Source organism: Gobius niger (genome assembly GCF_951799975.1).
Source record: "Gobius niger genome assembly, chromosome: 15".
Classification (NCBI taxonomy): domain Eukaryota; kingdom Metazoa; phylum Chordata; class Actinopteri; order Gobiiformes; family Gobiidae; genus Gobius; species Gobius niger.
In genome coordinates, this window is record NC_136866.1 from 28,236,031 (window position 1) to 28,262,397 (window position 26,367).

At 46.2% G+C, this 26,367-nt stretch overlaps 1 protein-coding gene across 1 annotated transcript in view; it reads right to left on the bottom strand.

Moving 5' to 3' along the window:
- The window catches only part of galnt14 (UDP-N-acetyl-alpha-D-galactosamine:polypeptide N-acetylgalactosaminyltransferase 14 (GalNAc-T14)), a 258,436-nt gene that overhangs the window by 43,457 nt on the left and 188,612 nt on the right, over positions 1-26,367 (bottom strand). The window contains exons 8-10 of the mRNA XM_079572745.1: positions 22,580-22,664; positions 18,096-18,199; positions 11,825-11,951 (exon numbers count right to left, since the gene is read on the bottom strand). Of these exons, the coding sequence (XP_079428871.1) occupies positions 11,825-11,951; positions 18,096-18,199; positions 22,580-22,664 (316 nt within the window). The remainder of the gene's footprint in view (positions 1-11,824; positions 11,952-18,095; positions 18,200-22,579; positions 22,665-26,367) is intronic.

Here is a 26,367-nt window from a genome sequence, read left to right on the forward strand (position 1 = left end):
AGAGTGGAGAGAGAGGAGAGAGAGGAGGAAAGAGGAGGAGAGAGGAGGAGAGAGAGTGGAGAGAGAGGAGAGAGAGGAGGAGAGAGGAGGAGAGAGGAGAGAGAGGAGGAAAGAGGAGGAGAGAGGAGAGAGAGGAGAAGAGAGGAGGAAAGAGGAGGAGAGAGGAGAGAGAGGAGGAAAGAGGAGGAGAGAGAGTGGAGGAGAGAGGAGAGAGAGGAGAAGAGAGGAGGAAAGAGGAGGAGAGAGGAGAGAGAGGAGGAAAGAGGAGGAGAGAGAGTGGAGGAGGGAGGAGAGAGAGGAGAGAGAGGAGGAAAGAGGAGGAGAGAGGAGAGAGAGGAGGAAAGAGGAGGAGAGAGAGGAAGAGAGAGGAGGAAAGAGGAGGAGAGAGAGGAGAGAGAGAGGAAGAGAGAGGAGGAAAGAGGAGGAGAGAGAGGAGAGAGAGTGGAGGAGAGAGGTGGAGAGAGGAGGAAAGAGGAGGTAGAGAGGAGGAGAGAGAGTGGTGAGAGAGGGAGAGAGAGGAGGAGAGAGAGGAGGAAAGAGGAGGAGAGAGGAGAGAGAGGAGGAAAGAGGAGGAGAGAGAGTGGAGAGAGAGGAGAGAGAGGGGAAGTGGTGGTGTGAGGAGGAGTGTGTGTGGAGTGAGTGGAGAGAGAGGAGGAGAGAGAGGAGGAAGAGGAGGAGAGTGGTGAGAGAGGAGGAAAGAGGAGGAGAGAGAGGAGAGAGAGGAAGAGAGAGGAGGAAAGAGGAGGAGAGAGAGGAGGAGAGAGGAGAGAGGAGGAAAGAGGAGAGAGAGGAGGAAAGAGGAGGAGAGAGAGGAAGTGAGAGGAGGAAAGAGGAGGAAAGAGGAGGAGAGAGAGGAGAGAGGAGGAGAGAGAGTGGAGGAGAGAGGTGGAGAGAGGAGGGAGGAGAGAGGAGGAGAGAGAGAGAGAGAGAGAGAGAGGAGGAGAGAGAGAGAGGAGGAGAGAGAGGAAAGAGAGGAGTTAATCAAAAGCGTGTGTTGAATAAAACCCTAATAATCTCACAGCAGAGTCTTAAACCTGGTCCGTCCCGGTCTAGTCCGGCCTCCATGTCTTCATTCCCGCCCTCCTGTTGTTCCCGCGCTCTGCCTGAAACAAACGAGGCCCGGCTCTGTAATCCGCACAGAGGAAACACGCTCCCCGAGCCCTCGTCTGTGTAATCAAATTACGCCGTGACATTTTCCATTTAGCGCTTTCATAAACGCCGCGGCTCCGATAATCGCCGAGCGGAGCGTGACAATGAGCGCCACGCCATCGCCGCAAAGACCGGGCCGATACGGAGCGGGTTCACCATCAACACGCCGGATTCTTTATTTCAGGGTTTTTAAAGGAAGCAGCGAGTCAAAGGAAACCGAGAACTGCAGCTTTAATCCACTAACGTCACAGATTTGTTTTGTTGCCGTAAAAATTGGGCTATTTAAAGCAAAATGGAAACAACGGGAAACTTTTGATTTAAAAAATCATGCACCTGGATGTGTTATGGTCTTATTGTTGTATCTTTATCAAACCTGTGGAGCAAAAGAGTCTTTTAAAGCCATTCCAGTTTAAGGTGAGACGCTGCAGGAGAAAAGATTAAATATCAAGAAAGTTTTCAGTCATTTCGTGTTTTCATAAGAAATAAAGATTTTTCACGCAGTGGTCAATATTGTGTTGCCTTCGCGGGTCATTTTGACCCGCTGTCATGTTCCGGGCGTTTGGATGCAAGGTGACACAAGGGGGCGCCCTTCCAACCTTCTCAGTGTAAATGTGAGTTGACTTTCTTCAGAGTGAGACTTTAGGTCAGACATGAGTGACAGTAACATGAGGCTAAATACAGTGAGCTCTTTGTTTGCAGTAAAAAGGCTGAGGCCTCATTGCTCTTCAGTCACAGACTGAGAAGTGAAGAAGGAAGTCATGGAGCTTCTGCTTTAGACAGAACTTCAGACTTCTGCTGCAGGTAAGAGTCACATCATATTCTGAAACTCAAATATGTAGTAAAAACATAATATATGGAAAATTATTATTACAATTACAAAAAGAAAATATTTGAAAATCATGTATCTAATAATAAAAAAGGTTTATTTTTTATTTTTATTTACTCTCCATCCATCCATCCATTTTCTTCCGCTTTATCCGGGGCCGGGTCGCGGGGGCAGCAGTCTCAGCAAAGATGCCCAAACTTCCCGATCCACACACACCTCCTCCAGCTGTTCTGGGGGGACCCCGAGGCGACACCAGGCCAGCTCGGAGACATAGTCCCACCACCGTGTCCTGGGCCTTCCACGAGGCCTTGTCCCACTAGGACATGCCTGGAACACCTCCCGCGGGAGGCGACCAGGAGGCATCCGAAACAGATGCCCGAGCCACCTCAGCTGGCTCCTTTCGACGTGAAGGAGCAGCGACTCTACTCCGAGCTCCTCCCGGGTAACTGAGCTCCTCACCCGATCTCGGAGGGTGCGCCCAGCCACCCTGCGAAGGAAACTCATTTCGGCCGCTTGTATTCGCGATCTTGTCCTTTCGGTCATGACCCAAATCTCATGACCATAGGTGAGGGTGGGAACGTAGATCGATCGGTAAATCGAGAGCTTTGCCCTCCGACTCAGCTCCCTCTTCACCACGACAGACCGATACAGCGACCGCATCACTGCTGACGCCGCACCGATCCGTCTATCGATCTCACGCTCCATCCGTCCCTCACTCGTGAACAAGACCCCGAGATACTTGAACTCCTCCACTTGAGGCAAGGACTCCCCACCGACCCGAAGAGGGGAAGCCACCTTTTTCCGGTGGAGAACCATGGCCTCGGATTTGGAGGTGCTGATCCTCATCCCAGCCGCTACACACTCGGCTGCAAACCGCCCCAGTGCGTGCTGGAGGTCCTGGTTCGTTGAAGCCATCAGAACAACATCATCCGCAAACAGCAGAGATGAGACTCTGAGGCTCCCAAACTGGACACCCTCCGGCCCCTGGCTGCGCCTAGAAATTCTGTCCATAAAAGTAATGAACAGAACCGGTGACAAAGGGCAGCCCTGGCGGAGACCAACACGCACCGGGAACAGGTCTGACTTACTGCCGGCAATGCGAACCAAGCTCCTGCTGCGGTCATACAGGGAACGGACAGCCCTTAGCAGAGGGCCCCGGACCCCATACTCCCGGAGCACCCCCCACAGGGCACCACGAGGGACGCGGTCGAACGCTTTCTCCAGATCCACAAAACACATGTGGACTGGTTGGGCGAACTCCCACGAACCCTCGAGTACCCGATGAAGGGTATAGAGTTGGTCCAGTGTGCCACGACCAGGACGAAAACCGCATTGTTCCTCCTGGATCCGAGGTTCAACTATCGGCCGGATCCTCCTCTCCAGCACCCTGGAGTAGACCTTACCGGGGAGGCTAAGGAGGGTGATTCCTCTGTAATTGGAACACACCCTCCGATCCCCCTTCTTAAAGAGAGGGACCACCACCCCGGTCTGCCAATCCAGGGGCACTGTCCCCGACCGCCACGCGATGTTGCAGAGACGTGTCAGCCAAGACAGTCCTACAACATCCAGAGACTTAAGGTACTCAGGGCGAATCTCATCCACCCCCGGAGCCCCGCCACCAAGGAGCTTTCTCACCACCTTGGTGACTTCAGCCCCGGTGATGGGCGAGCCCACCTCCGAGTCCTCAGCCTCTGCTTCCTCATTGGAAGACGTGACGACGGGATTGAGGAGGTCCTCGAAGTACTCCTTCCACCGCCCGACGACATCCCCAGTCGAGGTCAGCAGCCCCCCACCCGCACTGTAAACAGTGCTGGTGAAGCACTGCTTCCCCCTCCTGAGGCGCCGGATGGTTTGCCAGAATCTCTTCGAGGCCGACCGATAGTCTTCCTCCATGGCCTCCCCGAACTCCTCCCAGACCCGAGTTTTAGCCTCCGCGACCGCCCGAGCCGCAGCACGCTTGGCCTGCCGGTACCTCTCAGCTGCCTCAGGAGTCCCACAAGCCAACAAGGCCAGGTAGGACTCCTTCTTCAGCTTGACGGCATCCCTTACTTCCGGGCGCCACCACCGGGTTCGGGGATTGCCGCCGCGACAGGCACCAGAGACCTTACGGCCACAACTACGAGCAGCCGCATCGACAATGGAGGAGGAGAACAGAGTCCACTCTGACTCCATGTCCCCCGCCTCCCCCGGAATCTGGGTGAAGCTCTTCCGGAGGTGGGAGTTGAAGTTTCCACTGACAGAGGGATCCACCAGACGTTCCCAGCAGACCCTCACAACACGCTTGGGCCTGCCAGGTCTGACCGGCTTCCTCCCCTGCCAGCGGATCCAGCTCACCACCAGGTGGTGATCGGTTGACAGCTCCGCCCCTCTCTTCACCCGAGTGTCCGAGACACGCGGCCGGAGATCAGACGACACAACTACAAAGTCGATCATCGACCTCCTGCCTAGGGTGTCCTGGTGCCACGTGCACTTATGGACACCCTTGTGCTCGAACATGGTGTTCGTTATGGACAAACTGTGACTAGCACAGAAGTCCAATAACAGAACACCACTCGGGTTCAGATCGGGGAGGCCGTTCTTCCCAATCACCCCCTCCCAGGTCTCACTGTCGTTACCCACGTGGGCGTTGAAGTCCCTCAGCAGAACAATGGAGTCCCCAGTCGGAGCACCATCTAGTACCCCTCCCAGGGACTCCAAGAAGGCCGGGTACTCTGCACCGATGTTGGGCCCGTAGGCCGAAACAACGGTGAGAGACCTGTCCCCGACCCGAAGGCGTAGGGACGCGACCCTCTCGTCCACCGGGGTGAACTCCAACACGTGGCGGCTGAGCTGGGGGGATATGAGCAAACCCACCCCAGCCCGCCGCCTCTCCCCGCGGGCAACTCCAGAAAAATGGAGAGTCCAGCCTCTCTCCAGGAGTTGGGATCCGGAACCCAAGCTGTGCGTGGAGGTGAGCCCGACTATATCTAGTCGGTATCTCTCAACCTCCCGCACAAGCTCAGGCTCCTTCCCCCCCAGCGAGGTGACGTTCCATGTCCCGAACGCCAAAAGCTGTGCATGCGGACCAGGTCGTCGAGGCACCTGCCTCTGACTGCCACCCAGTCCTCTCCGCACCCGACCCCTACGGATCCCTCTGCGGGTGGTGGGTCCACAGGAGGGCGGGCCCACGTCGTCCCTTCGGGCTGGGCCCGGCCGGGCCCCGTGGGCAGAGACCCGGCCACCAGACGCTCGCGTTCGGGCCCCAACCCCAGGTCTGGCTCCAGGGTGGGGCCCCGGCTGCGCCATGCCGGGCGACGTCACGGTCCTTGAATATTGTACGTCCATAGAGATCTTCTGAACTGCTCTTCGTCTGACCCGTCACCTCGGACCTGTTTGCCATGGGAGACCCTACCAGGGGCATAAAGCCCCAGACAACATAGCTCCTCGGATCATTCGGGCACTCAAACAACCCCACCACGTTAAGGTAGCAGTTCATGGGGTTGGTAGCAGTTCATGGGGTTGGATAGCAGTTCATGGGGTTATTTACTCTCATTTTAAAAAAAGAAAACCCAAACAAACCCTAACCATCTGCTGTAGGTCATGTTTGTCGTGGTGCAGCAGGACTGATGTGGACAGATGTTACAGAAGAAGCTCATGAGGTTCATTTTTTCAACAGTTTCTATAGTAACTATTTTCTCCAAAGTAAAAGTAGCTCTACCACAGTCCTGTCCACATCTGTCATGGTCCACCAGGACCCACCACGACTCAGAGGAACTGGGACAAACATGACTTTACAGCAGATACAAATGACCTGGGTTTGTTTGGGTTTTCTCTTTTAGAATGAGAGTAAATTAAAAAAAAAAAAAAAAATTGATTGGATACAGGATTTTCAACTATTTTTCTTTTTGTAATTGTAATAATACATCCAAATGCCCGGAACATGACAGCGGGTCAAAATGACCCGCGAAGGCAACACAAGGCCTAATGTGTAGAATGAGCTCAGACCTGTTCACCACAACTGCCTCTAAAATCCTGCACTGTCACTCAGAAAGGTGTTACTTCGGGTCTGAAGTCCCGTCATGCACGAGCTTAACCCTTTCTTAAACTTCGTAACGTTCATTGTGTCTACTTGTGTTCTAGTATCACTTTTTTGGTTCGTTTTGTCAGACACTAAGGTTAGAGATGTTAAAGATCTTTTACCTTTACATGTTTCAGCGCCATCTGCAGGCCGTCATCAGAAGTATCACCGGCGTGCGGTGACATGTCACTTATCAGCTGTTCTTACTTCCGAGGCGTGACCAGTCTGACGGTCCCAACAGGTCCGACAGACTGGTCACGCCCCCTGCCCCCCGGTGGATTCAGGGCGACAGGGGGCGTAATCATTGGAATCATTGTCCCAGGTGTGGGACAGGAGAAACGCTCCTTTGTCACGGTTGATGGTGTCGGTGCTCCATTTCCTGATTCATCATAACACCGACACCATCAACCGTGACAAAGGAGCGTTTCTCCTGTCCCACACCTGGGACACCCTCCTCCAATGATTACGCCCCCTGTCGCCCTGAATCCACCGGGGGGCAGGGGGCGTGACCAGTCTGTCGGACCTGTTGGGACCGTCAGACTGGTCACGCCTCGGAAGTAAGAACAGCTGATAAGTGACACGTCACCGCACGCCGGTGATACTTCTGATGACGGCCTGCAGATGGCGCTGAAACATGTAAAGGTAAAAGATCTTTAACATCTCTAACCTTAGTGTCTGACAAAACGAACCAAAAAAGTGATATTAACCCTTTCTTGTTTAGGGCCCTTTTCCCCAAAATGCTATACATGTGTTTATTTGGGTTTAACTCTAAATGAGGGAATGACATAATAACACGATGTAAAGCTTGAAAAAGTTGATTTTGCATAATACCCCCCCTTTGATGGGATGAGTGGGGGGTCTTTCATCGCCCCCTGGTGTCTCTGGTCAGAAAACCACAATTGCAACGTCCCTGCCATTGTCACCAATACACACTAATGGAATCACGAAGAAGAAGCTAACAGGCTAACGGGCAAAGCTAACTGCGGGCTAGCGCCCTTAAACAGTATTTACAGCCAAGTTTGAGTAAAAAAATGATCTCCATTGTGTAATTGGATGAACAATATCCCTCTGTCCCTTTGTCTTTTCTGTCAGTGTAGTATTTACTCTCACGGACAAATAATGAGTAAAGAAACGCAACATGCTACGACACCTGCAGTGGCGCTTACGGCCTCTAGGGGCATGAGTTACTTAGTTCTGTTTTAATTTAGTACAATGCTTATTTAGTAACGTTTTGTCCCCTAACGAGGCGGATATATCCAGGATTTTAAGGTTAAAATATGATACTTTATTGTTCCAGACTGATGTTCAGAATCACCTGGCTGGCTGATTCACCTATTGTACATGTTTTAAGGGAATCGAACCCAGGACCTTCACATGCACCATTTGAAACTCTCCCTCCATCTGTTTTTGTTCTTTCTTCACGCCCTCCTGTGGAAACACGTTCTGCCTTTGTGATATTTGCAGTTCATTCGCCCGAAGGTTGGTTAATGCGATCACCGTGTCGTGTAAACAAGAGTATTTTTCCACAGGCTTAAGCTAATGAAAATACTGTGTGCTGAGGCTAAACCCACTCACAGGATCACTGCGCCGCACAGACGGGAAAAAACTGCTGATCAAAGAGCTTCATCGTTAGGGCTGAGTGTCGTTAAAAGAGGCCAGTATAGTATTGGAAAAATATGGGGAAAAAGTGTAGATGCCTGTTGTTGGTCCAGGGACAGCGTTAAAGGAAGTGACTTGGATTGACTTGGATTTTTATTTTAACAATTAAAATTTTTAAATTTAATTTAATTTCTCACTTTTGTCCGTTTTTGCCCAATTTATTCATTTATTACTTTTATTTTTTCCCTATTTTTTTTTGCCATATACATTTATTTTTTGCCCAATATTTTCTAAATTTTTTTAACAATTTTTGGGGGGATTTTTTTTCCCCACAATTTTTTCCATCTTTTTTTAATCTTTTTTTTCCCCACAATTTTTCCATATTTTTAAAATCTTTTTTATTTATTTTTTTCACACATTTTTCCATATTTTTTAAAATCTTTTTTGGGGGGGATTTTTTTTTTCCACATTTTTTTCACATTTTTTAAAATCTTTTTTTTATTTTATTTTTTTTCACAATTTTTGGGGGATTTTTTTTTTTTTTTTTTTTTAACACAATTTTTTCTTATTTTTGCCTCAATTTCTCCCATTTTCCCCCCAAATTATTCCCCATTTTTAACACATCTCTTGGAAGATGAACCCGTTATTGCACATTTCCAGATCTTTCACACATTACTGTTCTGTTTTCTGCCATCGTTCAGGCATCGGTATCGAAAACCAAGTCCCAGCCCTATTTGTAGTTGAGGCAAATTGAGCACTAACAGCATCAGTGAACTGTAAAACAAAGCAGATTGTACATTTATCTTTGGTGCAGCGTCTGAAGCCCTGTTCGTATCAGACACGTTTGAATGAGATGATTTCCTATTTGTCTTATAAATTAAACGTGTTAGAACTACATTTCCCATGAGGCACCAGTGATGATGTGGCTCTGAGTTTAGTTTAGTTTATAAGTTCATTTCCACAGGGACGACGTACAAAAACAGTAATTAAAGATGCTTTGTACCAGATTTCCTGGTGTTGAGAAATGCTTCAGGTCATGAGTCATGTGACCGACAGTGACCACAGGTGGCGGCGGCGGCGGCGGCGGCGGCGGCGGCGGCGGCGGCGGCGAGGGGATTCAAATGTAAAACAGGTGAATGCATTTGTAAAAAGTGCAGTTTTTATTGGGCTGTCAGTCAGAGGAGGCGCAGAGAGAGGAGAGAGCACGAATAGATTTAGATGGAAAATGACGGGGAATTTTAGAACTGATTGGAATATTAACATTCTGAATATTAACATCCAGACTGTCGCCGCGGAAACTTTACCGCTTTATACCTCTGCTGCAGCGCACCGTGAATCAGAGACGTCTATTTCAAACTGTGCTGTAGATTAATGACAGGAATATAAGTTTTCTGTCATTTCATGTTTTCGTTTGAAAAATAAGGCATGTTTTATGTCAAATGGACACGAATATTTGTGGCTTTTTGGGGGGATTTCGAAGCTCCTGCGGACTGTGGCGGGTCACGCATTCATGATACATTCCAGAGGTTATCCATCCATCCATCCATCCATCTATATCCATCCATCCATCCATCCATCTATATCCATCCATCCATCCATCCATCCATTTTCTTCCGCTTTATCCGGGGGCCGGGTCACGGGGGCAGCAGTCTCAGCAGAGACGCCCAGACTTCCCGATCCTCACACACCTCCTCCAGCTGTTCTGACCCCGAGGCCACACCTCCTCCAGCTGTTCTGACCCCGAGGCCACACCTCCTCCAGCTGTTCTGACCCCGAGGCGACACCAGGCCAGCTCGGAGACATAGTCCCTCCACCGTGTCCTGGGTCTTCCACGAGGCCTTGTCCCACTAGGACATGCCTGGAACACCTCCCCAGGGAGGCGACCAGGAGGCATCCGGAACAGATGCCCGAGCCACCTCAGCTGCTCCTTTTGACGTGAAGGAGCAGCGACTCTACTCCGAGCTCCTCTTGGGTAACTGAGCTCCTCACCCCCAGCCGCATTTCGGCCGCTTGTATCCGCGATCTCGTCCTTTCGGTCATTACCCAAATCTCATGACCAGAGGTGAGGGCGGGAACGTAGATCGGTAAATGGAGAGCTGTGGATGGAGCGTGAGATCAGAGGTTATCCATCCATCCATCCATCCACTTTCTTCCACTTGTCCGTTGCCGGGTCGTGGGGGCGGCTGTTGGAGCCCAAATCACATTGCACCAGCCCCTATGGCGCCTCCTGCAGGTGGTGGGTCCACAGAAGGACAGCCTCATGGTTCTCAGGCCTGTTGGTCTCTCATAAGGGGCTTCTGAACTGCTCTTTGTCTGACCCGTCACCTATAGGACCTGTTTGCCCTGAGTGACCCTACCAGGGGCACGAAGACCCGATAACAGAGCTCCAGGATCATTCGGGCTCTCAAACCCCCCCACCACTTTAAGATGGCGGCTCCAGGAGGGATCAGAGGTTATATCAACCGAAAATTCTCCGTCATTTACAGAATATTTTTAGCTTTCATTTTGACAACAAGTGACCTAGTTCTTCTTTAAAGGGGCTAGATGCAAGTTAGCCATTTTATACTCACTACTGCCACCTCAGGTCATACGTGGAACTGCAGCTTCTATATTAAGATCGTGCATGACGGCACTTCAGACCCGAAGTAACAGCTTTCTGAGTGACAGGATTTTAGAGGCAGTTGTGGTGAACAGGCCTGAGCTCATTCTACACATTAGGACATGGGGGAACATGTAGGGGGAGGAAAATACATCATTTGAACATTTTTAAACTCTATATAGTCCCTTTAAACACAAAGGCTGTATCCAAATGTCCACCCAAGTCCCTAACCCCTCATTCACTACATAGTCGACTATATAGTCACTGATTCTGTTATCGATTCGGACACAAGCCACGACTTTCTCCGAGCTGCAGCTGCAGATTTTTTTTAATTCTTTTTTTATCTGAATTTATTTGTTGTTACAAACGTTTATTTTATGAAACAGAACGACTGTTTTGTCACTTTTACAGGAGTTTTATTTGACATTTCAATCAAAATTAAAACTACATCTGCTAAAAGTCGCTAAACTCCGGGAATAAAGTATTTCTGTGATAAAGACCAAACTCAGAGACAGTGGAATATTTATGGATAAATACGAGTCAGATACTTTATATTTCACATGGATTTTACATGAATGGCTTGCATTATTCGAGAGGAAGCTATGGGTCATTTAAAGGAACAGGCCACCGTTTTTACATACTGAGATATGTTCTTACCTTAGCTTAGACGAGTTCTTTAGGACCTGTCTGATCTTCACCCGTGCCTTCAGTCACGTAAACACAGCACAGACGGCGTTAGCATTTAGCCTCTCCCTCTCTCCACTATAGCTCCAAACCAGGTGAAGATAGAAGCTACCAAGCTCCTCCACGTTTTCTCTATTTAAATATAGTTACGTGAAGTGTTCCACTACAAAGTATAATTACACAAAATTAAACAATGTGGATTTTCTAAGCGGATAAAAGGGGGAACTATATTGTAAGGCGTAATAATACCAGGAGTAGTTTGGCATCCGCACAGTAAAGTGAAGATTACTGCGTGACTGCGTGAGATTACGTGACTGAAGGCACGGGGGAAGACCAGACAGGTCCTAAAGAACTCGTCAAAGCTAAGGTAAGAACATATCTCAGTATGTAAAAACGGTGGCCTGTTCCTTTAATAGCTCAAGCTAAAGGTAAGCAGCTAACGTTAGCATCTTTTCACCGTAACCGTTTATCTTTAGGTCGTTTATTCATGAGAAACACAAAGACTCGACTGACACAGCTGATTTACTTCAGTCGTGTTTAGTTCAAAGACCTGTCTCTGTCAGGCTCTTCTCCCACTCTCGCAATGCATTGTGGTCTATATTGACCCGTTTAGTGACCATCGATGCTCAATACTTTGAGATGCATTGTGGGAAATTTCGAGTGCCCTACTTTTTTCTCTCTGGACATTCGGACACCCCTACAAAATGGCGTGACCACTATATAGTCACTATATAGTCACTATATAGGGAATAGTGTGGACATTCGGAGACAGCCAGAGTTCAAACCGGGGAAATGCTATAAGCTCCAATATCAATTTGACTTTGTGTCTCGATCACGGAGCCAAACATCACACCGACTAAAGCGTAAGGTGTGATTAAAGCAGTTAAAGAGCAGCAGAGGAGGCTCGTACTTGATGTAGGTGTTGGCGTTGCCCTCGGGGAACACGTACGGGTGCTTCTTCCTGAACACGTGTCCCACTCGGCTGCAGGGCAGGATCTCCAGGCTGCCGCCGCACGTCCACACGCGGAACGAGATCTCTGCAACACAACAGCCACACTTCACCATCAACTTCTGAAGCAATGAAACAAAAAATAAAATTAAAAATATGTAAATGAGAGAATGTTGCTGTAAATGAGCCTTGTAGTTTAAACGGGGCTGAAAGCGGCGTCTCGCTGAAGGGCTAAGCCGCCGCGGCACCGACTCCCGTCTCTGAAACCGAGCGCAGCGTCGCTTCAGGAGCTTAAGAGAATCATCTCCAGGACTTTGACACTTCACAAGGAAATACTGAGAGACTAAACCCCGAGTCTGCAGCGGCTCTGTATGTTCACAACCTCTTTCTCCCCCCTCTCTCCCTCTTTCTTTCTCCCCCCTCTCTCTCTCTTTCTTTCTCCCCCCTCTCCCTCTTTCTTTCTCCCCCCTCTCTCTCTCTTTCTTTCTCCCCTCTCTCTCTCTTTCTTTCTCCCCCTCTCCCTCTTTCTTTCTCCCCCTCTCTCTCTCTTTCTTTCTCCCCTCTCTCTCTCTTTCTTTCTCCCCCCTCTCTCTCTCTTTCTTTCTCCCCCCTCTCTCTCTTTCTTTCTCCCCCCACTCTCCCTCCATCTCCCTCTTTCTCTCTCCTCATCTTTCTTTCTCCCTCTTCGGCCTCTCTTCTCTCTCTCCCTCGCTCTCACTTCTTCCCATGCTCTTCCCTTTCTCTTTTATCTGTCCTTCCTCTCTCTTCCTTTCCCTCTCTCTCCTCTTTCTTTCGCTCTTCCCTTTCTCTTCTTGTCTCTCTTCCCTCTCCTCTTTATCTTTCCTCCTTCTCTCTCTTCCCTTTCTCTCTTTTGCTCTCCTCTTCCTCCTTCCTCTCTTTCTTTTTTTATCTCTCTTCCTTTCCCCCTCTCTCTCTCCTCTTCTCTCCTCTCTCTTTCATCTTTTTCCCCCTTTCTTTCTTTTTCCTTTCTCTCTCTCTTTCCTTGTTCCTCTCTCCTCTTTCTCTCTCTCTCGCTTTTCAATTTCTCTCTCCCTCTCTCTCTCCCCTCTCCCTCTCTCCCCTCTCTCTCCTCTCTCTCTCTCTCTCTCTCTTCTCTTTCTCTCCTCTCTCTTTCATCTTTTCCCCCCTTTCTTTCTGTTTCCTTTCTCTCTCTCTTTCCTTGTTCCTCTCTCTCTCTCCCTCTCCCTCTCCCCCTTTCTCCTCTCTCTCTCCCCTCTCCCTCTCTCTCTCTCCTCTCTCTCCCTCCCCCCGACTCTCCTGGGGTTGAACCACGGCGGAGGGAAGTCTCTCTTACAGTGAACGGAGCGAAAGAACAAAAAGCGCGGAAACTTCAGAGGATTCGGATCAAAACAGCCGCGGCTTCGTTAAATATTCACGGACTTGCCCCAGTTCTTCTGCGAGACGAGTCAGAGCCACAGCAGCTGCAGCGGCGCCAAAATCAGGCTTTAAACAATCGCTTTTTACACAATCGCCGGGTCGAGATGGTTATGTGGGTTATGGGTTCATGTGGGACTCGCTCGCTCCCAGTTTAGTCCGGGTTTAGTCCAGGTTTAGTCCGTGTTAGTAATGACTTTTGTGCACATCTCCTCGGGCGGCGGCGGCGGCGGCTCCAGATATGGAGACACAGTTAAACGTGAGAAATGCTCCTCGTTACGTCTGGATTAATGACCCGCGTTTGTTTCAGCAGATGGACAATAATAACAGCAGCGCCAAACAAAAAAAAAAAAACAGGATCATCTTTTCTCCTAATGTGTTAGAATGAAAGCAGCTCCAGCCAGCAGGGGGCAGTGACGGCTCCAGCCAGCAGGGGGCAGTGACGGCTCCAGCCAGCAGGGGGCAGTGACGGCTCCAGCCAGCAGGAGGCAGTGACGGCTCCAGCCAGCAGGGGGCAGTGACGGCTCCAGCCAGCAGGGGGCAGTGACGGCTCCAGCCAGCAGGAGGCGGTGACGGCTCCAGCCAGCAGGGGGCAGTGACGGCTCCAGCCAGCAGGGGGCGGTGACGGCTCCAGCCAGCAGGGGGCGGTGACGGCTCCAGCCAGCAGGGGGCAGTGACGGCTCCAGCCAGCAGGGGGCAGTGACGGCTCCAGCCAGCAGGAGGCGGTGACGGCTCCAGCCAGCAGGGGGCAGTGACGGCTCCAGCCAGCAGGGGGCGGTGACGGCTCCAGCCAGCAGGGGGCGGTGACGGCTCCAGCCAGCAGGGGGCAGTGACGGCCCCCAGCCAGCAGGGGGCGGTGACGGCTCCAGCCAGCAGGGGGCAGGGGGTGGTGACGGCTCCAGCCAGCAGGGGGCGGTGACGGCTCCAGCCAGCAGGGGGCAGGGGGTGGTGACGGCTCCAGCCAGCAGGGGGCGGTGACGGCTCCAGCCAGCAGGGGGCGGTGACGGCTCCAGCCAGGAGGGGGCAGTGACGGCTCCAGCCAGCAGGGGGCAGTGACGGCTCCAGCCAGCAGGGGGCAGTGTGGCGATGTTGGATGGAAACACACAAGTGACACATGTTGGATAACTTCAAATCAAAACAAACTGTTTCGATCCAGAACGGCAAAATAAAAGCACCGTCTTAGTCATTAGTTTCTGCCCAGGCCGGATTTATGAGGGGTCTCCAGGGGCTGAGCCCAGGGGCCCGGCAGGTTCAAGGGGCCCCTAGTTCCCTCTCTCTTTGCAAACTACCTCACATTTATCAGATGATTTTTTAACCGAGAATAAACCAGGACTAAACCAGGACTAAACCAGGACTAAACCAGGACTAAACCAGGGCTAAACCAGGACTAAACCAGAACTAAACCAGGACTAAACCAAGACTAAACCAGGATAAAACCAGGACTAAACTAGGACTAAACCAAGACTAAACCAGGGCTAAACCAGGACTAAACCAGGACTAAACCAGGACTAAACCAGGACTAAACCAGGGCTAAACCAGGACTAAACCAGGACTAAACCAGGGCTAAACCAGGACTAAACCAGGACTAAACTAGGGCTAAACCAGGACTAAACCAGGGCTAAACCAGGACTAAACCAGGACTAAACCAAGACTAAACCAAGACTAAACCAGGACTAAACCAGGAGTAAACCAAGACTAAACCAAGACTAAACCAGGACTAAACCAGGAGTAAACCAAGACTAAACCAAGACTAAACCACGACTAAACCACGACTAAACCAGGACTAAACCAGGACTAAACCAGGGCTAAACCAGGACTAAACCAGGACTAAACCAAGACTAAACCAAGACTAAACCAGGACTAAACCAGGAGTAAACCAGGACTAAACCAGGGCTAAACCAGGACTAAACCAGGAGTAAACCAAGACTAAACCAAGACTAAACCAGGACTAAACCAGGACTAAACCAGGGCTAAACCAGGACTAAACCAGGACTAAACCAAGACTAAACCAAGACTAAACCAGGACTAAACCAGGAGTAAACCAAGACTAAACCAAGACTAAACCACGACTAAACCACGACTAAACCAGGACTAAACCAGGACTAAACCAGGAGTAAACCAAGACTAAACCAAGACTAAACCAAGACTAAACCAAGACTAAACCAAGACTAAACCAGGACTAAACCAGGAGTAAACCAAGACTAAACCAAGACTAAACCAGGACTAAACCAGGAGTAAACCAAGACTAAACCAAGACTAAACCAGGACTAAACCAGGACTAAACCAGGACTAAGCCAGGACTAAGCCAGGACTAAACCAGGACTAAACTAGGACTAAACCAAGACTAAAACAAGGACGAAACCAGCACTAAACCAGGACTAAACCAGGACTAAACCAGGGCTAAACCAGGACTAAACCAGGACTAAACCAGGACTAAACCAGGACTAAACCAGGGCTAAACCAGGACTAAACCAGGACTAAACCAGGGCTAAACCAGGACTAAACCAGGACTAAACCAGGACTAAGCCAGGACTAAGCCAGGGCTAAACCAGGACTAAGCCAGGACTAAACCAGGACTAAACCAGCACTAAACCAGGACTAAACCAGGACTAAGCCAGGACTAAACCAGCACTAAACCAGGACTAAACCAGGACTAAGCCAGGGCTAAAACAGGACTAAACCAAGACTAAACCAGGACTAAACCTAGATTAAACCAGGACTAAACCAGGACTAAACAGGACTAAGCCAGGACTAAACCAGGACTAAACCAGCACTAAACCAGGACTAAACCAGGACTAAGCCAGGGCTAAAACAGGACTAAACCAGGACTAAACCAGCACTAAACCAGCACTAAACCAGGACTAAGCCAGGACTAAGCCAGGGCTAAAACAGGACTAAACCAGGGCTAAACCAGGACTAAGCCAGGGCTAAAACAGGACTAAACCAGGACTAAACCAGCACTAAACCAGGACTAAGCCAGGACTAAGCCAGGGCTAAAACAGGACTAAGCCAGGGCTAAACCAGGACTAAACCAGGACTAAACCAGGCCAGGTCACATGTACAGATGTTGTCATGGCGATATTACTAGTACCCTGTATCTATACCACCCTTCACTCTTTGACACATGTATTAATCCTGACGCCCGCGCTCTCAGCTCTGGTGAAGCGACGCGACGCCCGCTGTGACGCACGGCTCGGGATTTTGTTTTTCAAAAATAATCGACACGTTTTAAATTAGCGCCTGAACGAGACGGAGAGAGAGAGACGCTCGGTCTACGACGATTCACCAAAACAACAACAACAACACGGCTTTAAGGGGAAGAACGTCCACATGACATGAAAAGCAGATTAATGCAGATTATAAATGTGTTTTCAATGGAAGTGACGGCTCCAAACGTCGAACCAGAGCGAGAAACAAAGAGAATGTGAGATGAGTGTCAGGGGGAAGAAATCACCACATAGAATTACTCAAAACGGTTTCTCTCCTTGTGTTGTATTTGACTCCAGGGATTTTAACTTTCAGGAAAAATCCTTTAACCTCTTAACTCCCGCCTGAACCGAGAGGATCTTTTTCCTCACGTCATCAGATTTTATTTCCATCATTTTTTTTGTTGGGTGTTCAACTCATTTATGTAACTTTTTTGTCATTTTTTCGTCCTTTTTTTGTCACATTTTTGTAATTTTTTTGTCACATTTTTGTCATTTTTTTGGTCATTTTTTGGTCAATTTTTTTTCATTTTTTTGTCAATTTTTTTATTTTATTTTTTTCAATTTTTTATCACATTTTTGTCACATTTTTGTAATTTTTTTGTCACATTTTTGTCACATTTTTGTCACATTTGTGTAATTTTTGTCATTTTTTCGTCATTTTTTCGACAATTTTTGTCATTATTTTTGTCACATTTTTATCACATTTTTGTCATTTTTATTTATTTATTTATTTTCATTTTTTTCCATTTTTTGGTCAATTTTTTGTAATTTTTTCGTCAAATTTTTATCACATTTTTGTCCTTTTTTTGTCCTTTTTTGTCACATTTTTGCCACTTTTTCATCAATTTTTCGTCACTTTTTTGTCAATGTTTTCTCACTTTTTTGTCACATTTCCATCATTGTTTTCGTCTCAGTTTTGTTGCTATTTTCACAGCTTTTTTCCAGAAGCTTTTGGACTGGGGTAAATCCAAACTGGAGAAAATGTGCTCGGTTCAGGTGGGAGTTAAGGGGTTACAGGGATATTTCAGGATTGTTGACATGGGGCCTCATTTCCTAGTTATCCAGAGTGTTGCTGATTTCTGGATATTTTTTTTTTTGTAATTCATGCAGTTCTTATATATGAAGAGTTTCGTGGTGCTAGGCTAGTGCAAGGCTAGCACATGTCTATGGTATCAGCTAGCCTGCATTAAAAACAGTCTGACCCGCTCCACAGAGCACCTGAGGCAAATCACTTATAACACCAGACTAACCATATGTCTGTGTCCATAGAATCATTTGGACCATTTTGCATTTAAAAGAAGTGATATTTGTGCGTGGTTGTAAGCGTGGCGGAGTGATCTGCTAGAAAATAGTTCCTCAAAATGCGATCATTCATGTGATGCAGGTCAGTTATATTCCAAACATGATTCTATGGACACAGACATTTATATGGTTAGTCTGGTGTTATAAGTGATTTGCCTCAGGTGCTCTGTGGAGCGGGTCACACTGTTTTTAATGCAGGCTAGCTGATACCATAGACATGCACTAGCCTTGCACTAGCCTAGCGCCACGAAACTCTTCAAATATAAGAACTGCATGAATTACAAAAAAAAGCCACTCGATCACATTGTTTTTGTGTCGGGACGTACCGAAGTTCTCTCCTCCCCAGATGTCCATGGCCGTGTCGTATTTGCCGAGGTGATTGAACCAGGAGCGGTCGATCACAAACAGCCCGCCGGCGATGATCGGAGTCCTGCAACAGAAGAGCGCAAGAAGACAAGGGTTCAAAGTCCATCATTATACTATTAGGTACCGGCTGACTCAGATACAGGCAGACAAAGCAGACAAACCAGAGCAGCTTCTCATGGGAAGATCCAAACAGTTGAGATTTTAACATTTCCCTGAGTTTTTAAATGGTTAAAATCGGTCCAAGGACGACTGAGAAACACCCTGTTAAAGTCTTCAATCCAGAACCAGGATGTTTAAATGCACACGCCATAAAGAGAGATCGAGAACACGCGTGTTTCAAAACATGTAACAATGATGTCGCTGAAAATGGACTTGAAACAAATATATTTAGGCCTTTGCCTCTTCACATAACGTTAGTGTCTGTACAGAGAGGAGGAGAGAGGAGAGAGGAGAGAGGAGAGAGGAGAGAGGAGAGAGGAGGGAGAGAGGAGAGAGAAGAGGGAGAGAGGAGGAGAGAGGAAGAGAGAGGAGAGAGGAGGAGAGAGGAGGAGAGAGAAGAGGGAGAGAGGAGGAGAGAGGAGGAGAGAGAAGAGGGAGAGAGGAGGAGAGAGGAGGAGAGAGGAGGAGAGAGAAGAGGGAGAGAGGAGGAGAGAGGAGGAGAGAGAAGAGGGAGAGAGGAGGAGAGAGGAGGAGAGAGAAGAGGGAGAGAGGAGAGAGAAGAGGAGAGAGAAGAGGGAGAGAGGAGGAGAGAGGAGGAGAGAGGAGGAGAGAGAAGAGAGGAGGAGAGAGAAGAGGGAGAGAGGAGGAGAGAGAAGAGAGGAGGAGAGAGGAGGAGGAGAGAGGAGTTAATCAGAAAGGAGAGAGTTTCATAAAACACGCAATATCTCTGTTTCTAGAAAAAAATCTATGATTTTCATCAAAACTAGCCTCTGTTTAGCTTAGATTTCTCAGGAACCGAGGCACGTAGAATGAAACTGTTTTCACCTACAGAGAGCTGAGAGTCAGACCTTTCAAACGAGCCACAATATGTGTCCGTAACTATAACATAGAATACACTCCGATACTACAAATATCAAGTAAAATGGTCTGGATTGTTGGGCAGCTAAACTACATCTATATCCAGTTATGACCATATTCTCTGTTTCTGTCGCCCTTTTGGATCTGTTGACATTGCAGATGCTCATGGTAACTTTATCTGTTGACATTGCAGATGCTCATGGTAACTTTAGAGCTCTGCAAACACGCTGTAGCTGATTTACTGTATCACTCTGTATCACTCTGTATCACTCCGGCGTTCTTCGTGGCACGTTTTGAGAGAGGCTGGAGCGCGAGGCGGCGTTGCAGTAGCAGGTTTGACTGGCAGCTGCCCTCATTACTGCGCACATACAACCTCTGCAAAAACAACTCCAAACAGCAGTAAGTAAAGAGTGATGAAACATGAGAAACACGACAGGGCGCCGGCCGAGGCAGATTCAACACGCGGCGCCGAGCTGAATCTGTCAGTCTGAGCGGCGGCGGCGGGAAACAGCGTCTGCACCAGGACGTTTAACCTCTTAACTCCCACCAGAACCGAACTCTAGTTTGGCTTTACCCCAATCCAAAAGCTTCTGGAAAAAAGCTGGTAAAAAATAGCAACAGAACTGAGACGAAAACAATGATGAAGATGTGACAAAAAAGTGAGAAAACTTAGAGAAAAAACGGACAAAAAACGGACAAAAAATTATGAAAAAATTATGAAAAAAATGACAAAAAATGACAAAAATGTGACAAAAAAATGTGACAAAAAAATGTGACAAAAAAATGACAAAAAATGTACAAAAAATTAACGAAAAAATTAACGAAAAAATCATGAAAAAGTGGCAAAAATGTCACAAAAAAAATGACAAAAAAATGATAAAAAAATGATGAACATGTGACAAAAAGTGACAAAAAATGTACTATTTGACAAAAAAGTTACAAAAATAAGTTGAACCCCCCCAAAAAAATGATGGGAAAAAAAAATCTGATGACGTGTGGAAAAAGATCCATTTAGATGAGTTTTGTTACACTGGCCTACAGGATTTGGGTAAAGCTGAACTGGAGAAAATGCTCTCGGTTCAGGCGGGAGTTAAGAAGTTAAAGGAACTTTCTCAGACATGATTTAGTCCTAGTTCAGTCCACAGTTTGGACGGTACAAGGAGACATGAGTTTTTACACAAAGTAGAGGTCGACCGATATATCAGATATCGGCGATCATCCGATATCGTGGCGCTTAAAGCAGTACTAAGTAACTTGTTTACATTAATAAATCCTTCCCGTAGTCCCTGTGGGGGTAATACAAGTGTTAATGGGATGATTGAAGGGTCTTTCATCTCCCCCTGGTGTCTCTGGCCAGAAAACCATGTTTGCAACTTGACTGCCACCGGTCCGGAGTCAGCATTACACACTAATGGAATCACGAAGAAGAAGCTAACAGGCTAACGGGCAAAGCTAACTGTGGGCTAACGTCACTTTAAACAGTATTTTCTGCTCAAATATAAGTTCTTTTAAATGGAAAAGGGTTATGTTTCAAACATTATTCAGACGACACAGACATTTATATGGTCAGTCTGGTGTTATAAGTGTTGTTGGATTTTTGCCATTTTTTGCTGGATTTTTGTCTTTTTTTTGCTGGATTTTTCCCATTTTTTTGCTGAATTTTTGTCATTTTTTGCTGGATTTTTGTCACTTTTTTGCTGGATTTTTGTCACTTTTTTTGCTGGATTTTTGTCATTTTTGTCGCCATTTTGAAGAAGCTTTTAGATTTGGAGAATTTGGAGAACAGGAGAAAACATGTTCAGGTGGGAGTTAAGAGGTTAATGCAGGCTACTAGTTACCATAGACACGCACTAGCTTAGCACTAGCCTAGCACCACTAAGCTCTTCATATATAAGGACAGCAACCGCCAGTGGAGCCTCCAGTCGTTAAAGCCCAGCAGCTACACCCTGGAGGTTCTTAGCTTTCAAATGAAGAACGGCCTCTTCACACAAACCCCAGCTTGTGAATCCCGTGAATTTGCGGCGTTTCTCGAACATAAAACCCCCGGTCTCGTCTGTTAAAGACAGAGGTTTAGTCTCTTTAATCCGGTCCGGCTCAGTTCCTCGGTGAAGTGTGGACGAGCGCGGCGCTTTGAGAACTACTTTTTTAGTCCAATTAAAGCCTCTGCTCTCAGTCGGCTGCTTAAACACAGAGAGGCCACACGTCTTTAGCTCTGGACGCTTCGAGGATTCTGCGGCGGAAAGGGAAGAAAAGCAAAAACCTCCACATTTTCACTCACAACACGGAGAGGGTTCAGCTTTAGCTTTATACGTTTGTAATGACAAGAATGCAACACAATCTGAAGCAAGTTTGTGTCACCGAGGGCCGAATTTCTTCATCACCAAATGAAAAAGGGCCAAACCTCAGCATAAGCATAAAATAAAGTTTTCAAATGCCAAATGTCGTGCATTATATACATGAAGAATATAATGGCCTAGGGAACTAAAAGTCAATAAAGGAATTGTGCCAAAATTAAGGCCTTAACCTCTTAACTCCCGCCCGAACCGAGAGGATCTTTTTCCCCACGTCATCAGATTTTTTTTCCATCATTTCTTTGTTGGGTGTTCAACTCATTTTTTTTGGTCATTTTTTGTCATATTTTTGTCATTTTTTTGGGTCATTTTTTGTCATTTTCTGTCAAATTTTTTTATTTTTTTTGTCAAATTTTTATCACATTTTTGTCACATTTTGTCACATTTTTGTCATTTATTTTGTCATTTTCTGTCACATTTTTTTCATTTTTTCGGCATTTTTTTGTCACATTTTTGTCAATTTTCTACAACATTTTTGTCATTTTTTTTGTCAATTTTTGATTTTTTTTGTCACATTTTAGTCAAATTTTTGTAGTTTGTTGTCACTTTTTTGTCATTTTTGTGACATTTTTGCCACTTTTTCATTAATTTTTCGACACTTTTTTGTCACATTTCCATCATTGTTTTCGTCTCAGTTTTGTTGCTATTTTCACACCTTTTTTCCAGAAGCTTTTGGACTGGGGTAAAGCCAAACTGGAGAAAATGTGCTTGGTTCAGGTGGGAGTTAAGGGGTTAAAGGGGCTAGATGCAAGTTGGCTATTTTATACTCACTACTGCCACCTCAGGTCATACGTGTAACTGCAGCTCCTGCATGACGGCACTTCAGACCAGAATTAACACCTTTCTGAGTGACAGTGCAGGATTTTAGAGGCAGTTGTGGTGAACAGGTCTGAGCTCATTCTACACATGAGGACATGGCTGGAACATGTAGGGGGAGGAAAATACATCATTTTAACACTTTGAAACTCCGTATTGTCCCTTTAAATGTCATAAAAAACATTAAACATAACGTTATTGTAAAATAAAGCCATTGGTCAACTATTTTTCCTCAAAAAATATTGGTGGCAGTGTCGTACTTGATGGGCTGCGTGGGGTCTGTCCTCTGAGCCTTCTGATCCTGGGACAGCTGCTCCCATTTGAAGTGCAGACTCCAGTCGAAACCTGCCACAGACAAACAGACAAAACTATTCAAAAGTGTTTATTCAAAAGTCCGTTTCCTGTTGAGACGCTGCCAGACCAGATTCTGTCTGGACTTTGCAAGGTTTTCTAGATTTCTCGGTGGGTTTTCGTTGCCTTTCTGTGAAAAACATTAGGCTAAATCTGCAGCTGATTAAGGTCCAGGCCAGGGGTGCATCATGCGCGGGGTCAGGACTCACATCAGCCCCCACAGGCAACATACACATCTGTATACAAAGAAATCTTCACATTAAAGTGTTTAAATATTGCACTGAGTCGCCGTGTCCTTGTGGATTTATAATAAAATAAAAAAGAATTCTGGAAACAAGTGAAATATTCTTGAAAGAAGTATTTTATTCTATTTAAAGGGGCTAGATGCACCAGGTCTAAGCCATTTTTATTGAGTTGACATTGTGAAAACATATGTACCTGTATGTATCGGTCTGTTAAAATGCATGAGAATGCACCAAAATGCACCATTGAAATAAAATAATCTCTGTGGAAGGAGCCCCAGACCCCCCTTTAAAAAACAATAATTCATTTATCTTTTCATTGTAGAGGGAGTGATGAATCCGACAGACATACAGTACATATACATGGGGGGCCCTGCAAACACTTTACTTACCACTTTACATTACATTTTACTTAAAGCCACACTGCGTAGAATTTTACCCAATTAACCCCTTAACTCCCACCTGAACGGATCCCATTTTCTCCAGTTTGGCTTTACCCTAATCAAAAAGCTTCTTGGGAAAAAAGCACCAAAACAGTCACAAAAATGAGAAGAAAACCAGGATGTAAACGCAACAAAAATGTGACAAAAATTCAACAAAAATGCAACAAAAATGTGACAAAAATTAAAGAAAAAACACATTAAAAAAAAAGGGGACTCAACACAGCAACAACGCGAGGAAAAAGATCAGTTTTGTGGGTCTTAGCTTTCAAATGAGGTGCTACACAGGCCTATATAACAGCCAAAGAGGACAGAATGCATTTGGTTTAGGCGGGTGGTAAGAGGTTAATAACATTTAAATACACACATTCATTTGATGACAGATATTTTCATAATTGATATACACTTCATAAATGAACAAACAAACAAGTGTTTTTGCTCTTCAAAGACACGACTGCAGCTTTCCTGGGAGTGGGTACGTCTCCAGCTCGTTGCCATGGAGATGTCGACTAAAGTCAGTAGAATTTGAGATTAAAGTAGGCTAGGTTCTCATCCGGATCCATTCTTTGATCACCCACTGCAGTAATAGCATTTTCTGTGTTGAGCTGGTCATTAGGAGCCTGTTTTGTTCTGATGGCAACAGTATAGTCCAAAATGTTACGCAGTGTACCTTTAAATCCAGCGCTGGGAGTGAGTAGTTATTAACCTCTGAACTGCCGCCTGAACCGAGAGGATATTTTCCTCACGTCATCAGATTTATTTTCCATCATTTTTTTGTTGGGTGTTCAACTCATTTTTGTAACTTTTTTGTCATTTTTTTGTGTTTTTTTTGTTCATTTTTTATCTTATTTTTGTCATTTTTTGATCAATTTTTTGTAATTTTTTCATCAATTTTTCATCATTTTTTTGTAATTTTTCGTGTCACATTTGTGGCTTTTTTTTGGGTAATTTTTTGGTCAAATTTTTATCACATTTTTGTAATTTTTTTATCACATTTTTGTAATTTTTTTGTCCATTTTTTTTAATCACATTTTTGTAATTTTTTTGTCATTTTTTCGTCAATTTTTTGTCTTTTTTTATCAAATTTTTGTCATTTTTTTGTTACATTTTTGTTATTTTTTTATCACATTTTTGTCATTTTTTTGTTACATTTTTGTTATTTTTTTATCACATTTTTGTCATTTTTTTGTTACATTATTGTAATTTTTTTGTCACATTTTTCGTCAATTTTTCGTCACTTTTTCATTAATGTTTTCTCACTTTTTTGTCACATTTCCATCATTGTTTTCGTCTCAGTTTTGTTGCTATTTCCCAGAAGCTTTTGGACTGGGGTAAAGAAAATGTGCTCGGTTCAGGTGGGAGTTAAGGGGTTAAGTATGACTCACTTTTTATATGAAATCGTGAAATACAACACATTTTGGTCTCATATTTCTGTCAGTAATCTACATTTCAAAGTGACTTCTCTACAGTGTTTCCCTGTTCACCTGCAGGTCTCGCCCAGGCTGCTACATAACCGTGGGGAGTAGTTTGTGATTGCGAGATAGAGCCTTGTGCCTGGTGCAGTTTGTATCCGACGCCGGAGCAGGACTTTCTGACAGTCGTCTCTCTCTCCGTGTGATTATCCTCCATAAACTCTGCGTATTGTGTTTGGATCAATGCGGTTTATGTCTCAACATCCAGGCCCGATAATTAAAATCTCTCCGCCTCTGCCGCCCGCTCTGATTGGAGTTTTATTTTTGCGTTTAAGTCGAGGACAGGGCTATTACCGCCATCGATCGAGCTGTCGCCGCGTTAGACACACTCAGACTAATGGGGTTTTAAAGAGAGAGGGAGCGGCGGGGCCCAGGCCGGACTCAGTACAGGCTGGAAACTCACCGGGAACGAGGCGAACAGTCTGCAGATTAGAACATGTGCCTCCGATTCGAGTTTGGAAAGCGAACAAATCTAGTGTTTTTGTTCTAAAGGCGAGAAACTGCAGGTGAATAGGATTTTTTTTCTTTCTTTTTGCTTTGTCTTTTGAGTTTCAAAGCTCAATAAAGCAGGTTGGGGATTAGATGATAAAAAATCCCTCTGAAAAAACCTTCAAAGTCTTGTTAAAGCAGTACTAAGTAACTCTTCCCCCTAGAGGCCATGAGCGCAACTGCAAGTGTAGTAGCAAGTTACGATTTTTTAACTTATTAACAGTCTTGGAGAGTAAATACTACGCTGACAGGAAAGGTGAAGGGGGAGAGGGTTACTGTTTATCCAATTATACAATGGAAATATTTGTTTTCACTCAAACTTGGCTGTAAATACTGTTTAAAGTGACGTTAGCCCGCAGTTAGCTTTGCCCGTTAGCATGTTAGCTTCTTCTTCGTGATTCCATTAGTGTGTATTGGTGACTCCGGTCCGGTGGCAGTCAAGTTGCAAGCATGGTTTTCTGTCCAGAGACACCAGGGGGCGATGAAAGACCCTCCAATCATCCCATAAACACTTGTATTACCCCCACAGGGACTACGGAGAGGATTTATTAAGGTAAACACGTTACTTAGTACTGCTTTAAGTCCAACATTGTAAAGTTTGGAGTCTGTAGGAGCGACTGAAGCGGAGAGAGGAATGAAAACCTCATTTGGAAATCACCCTGGTGGGTCCACAGAAGGACGTCCTCACGACTCTAACCAGTGGTCTCAATAGAAAAGCTCGCTGCACACAAAATAATGTCAAAACTTTGCGTGGCCACCAGGGCATAGGCGACTCAGGCGGCCCATACTCCCGCCATTTACTACATCGGCGATTTTCTGACATAATCCAGATGGTAGAGACTTAGGCAGAGAGATTCCAGTCTTTCCAACGAGCTCACCCTGATCCTTCTCCGCCTCCGGGAGTCACATAGCATCACGATGAAGATTCGTAATTTTTTTTCAGAAGTAGAGGTTCCTCCTCCAATAGAAGTGTTGTGCGTGTTTCATCCTGAACCCGTGCTCTGTTTTGATAATCATAATATAACAATAATCCATATGAAGAGTTGACCTTTGA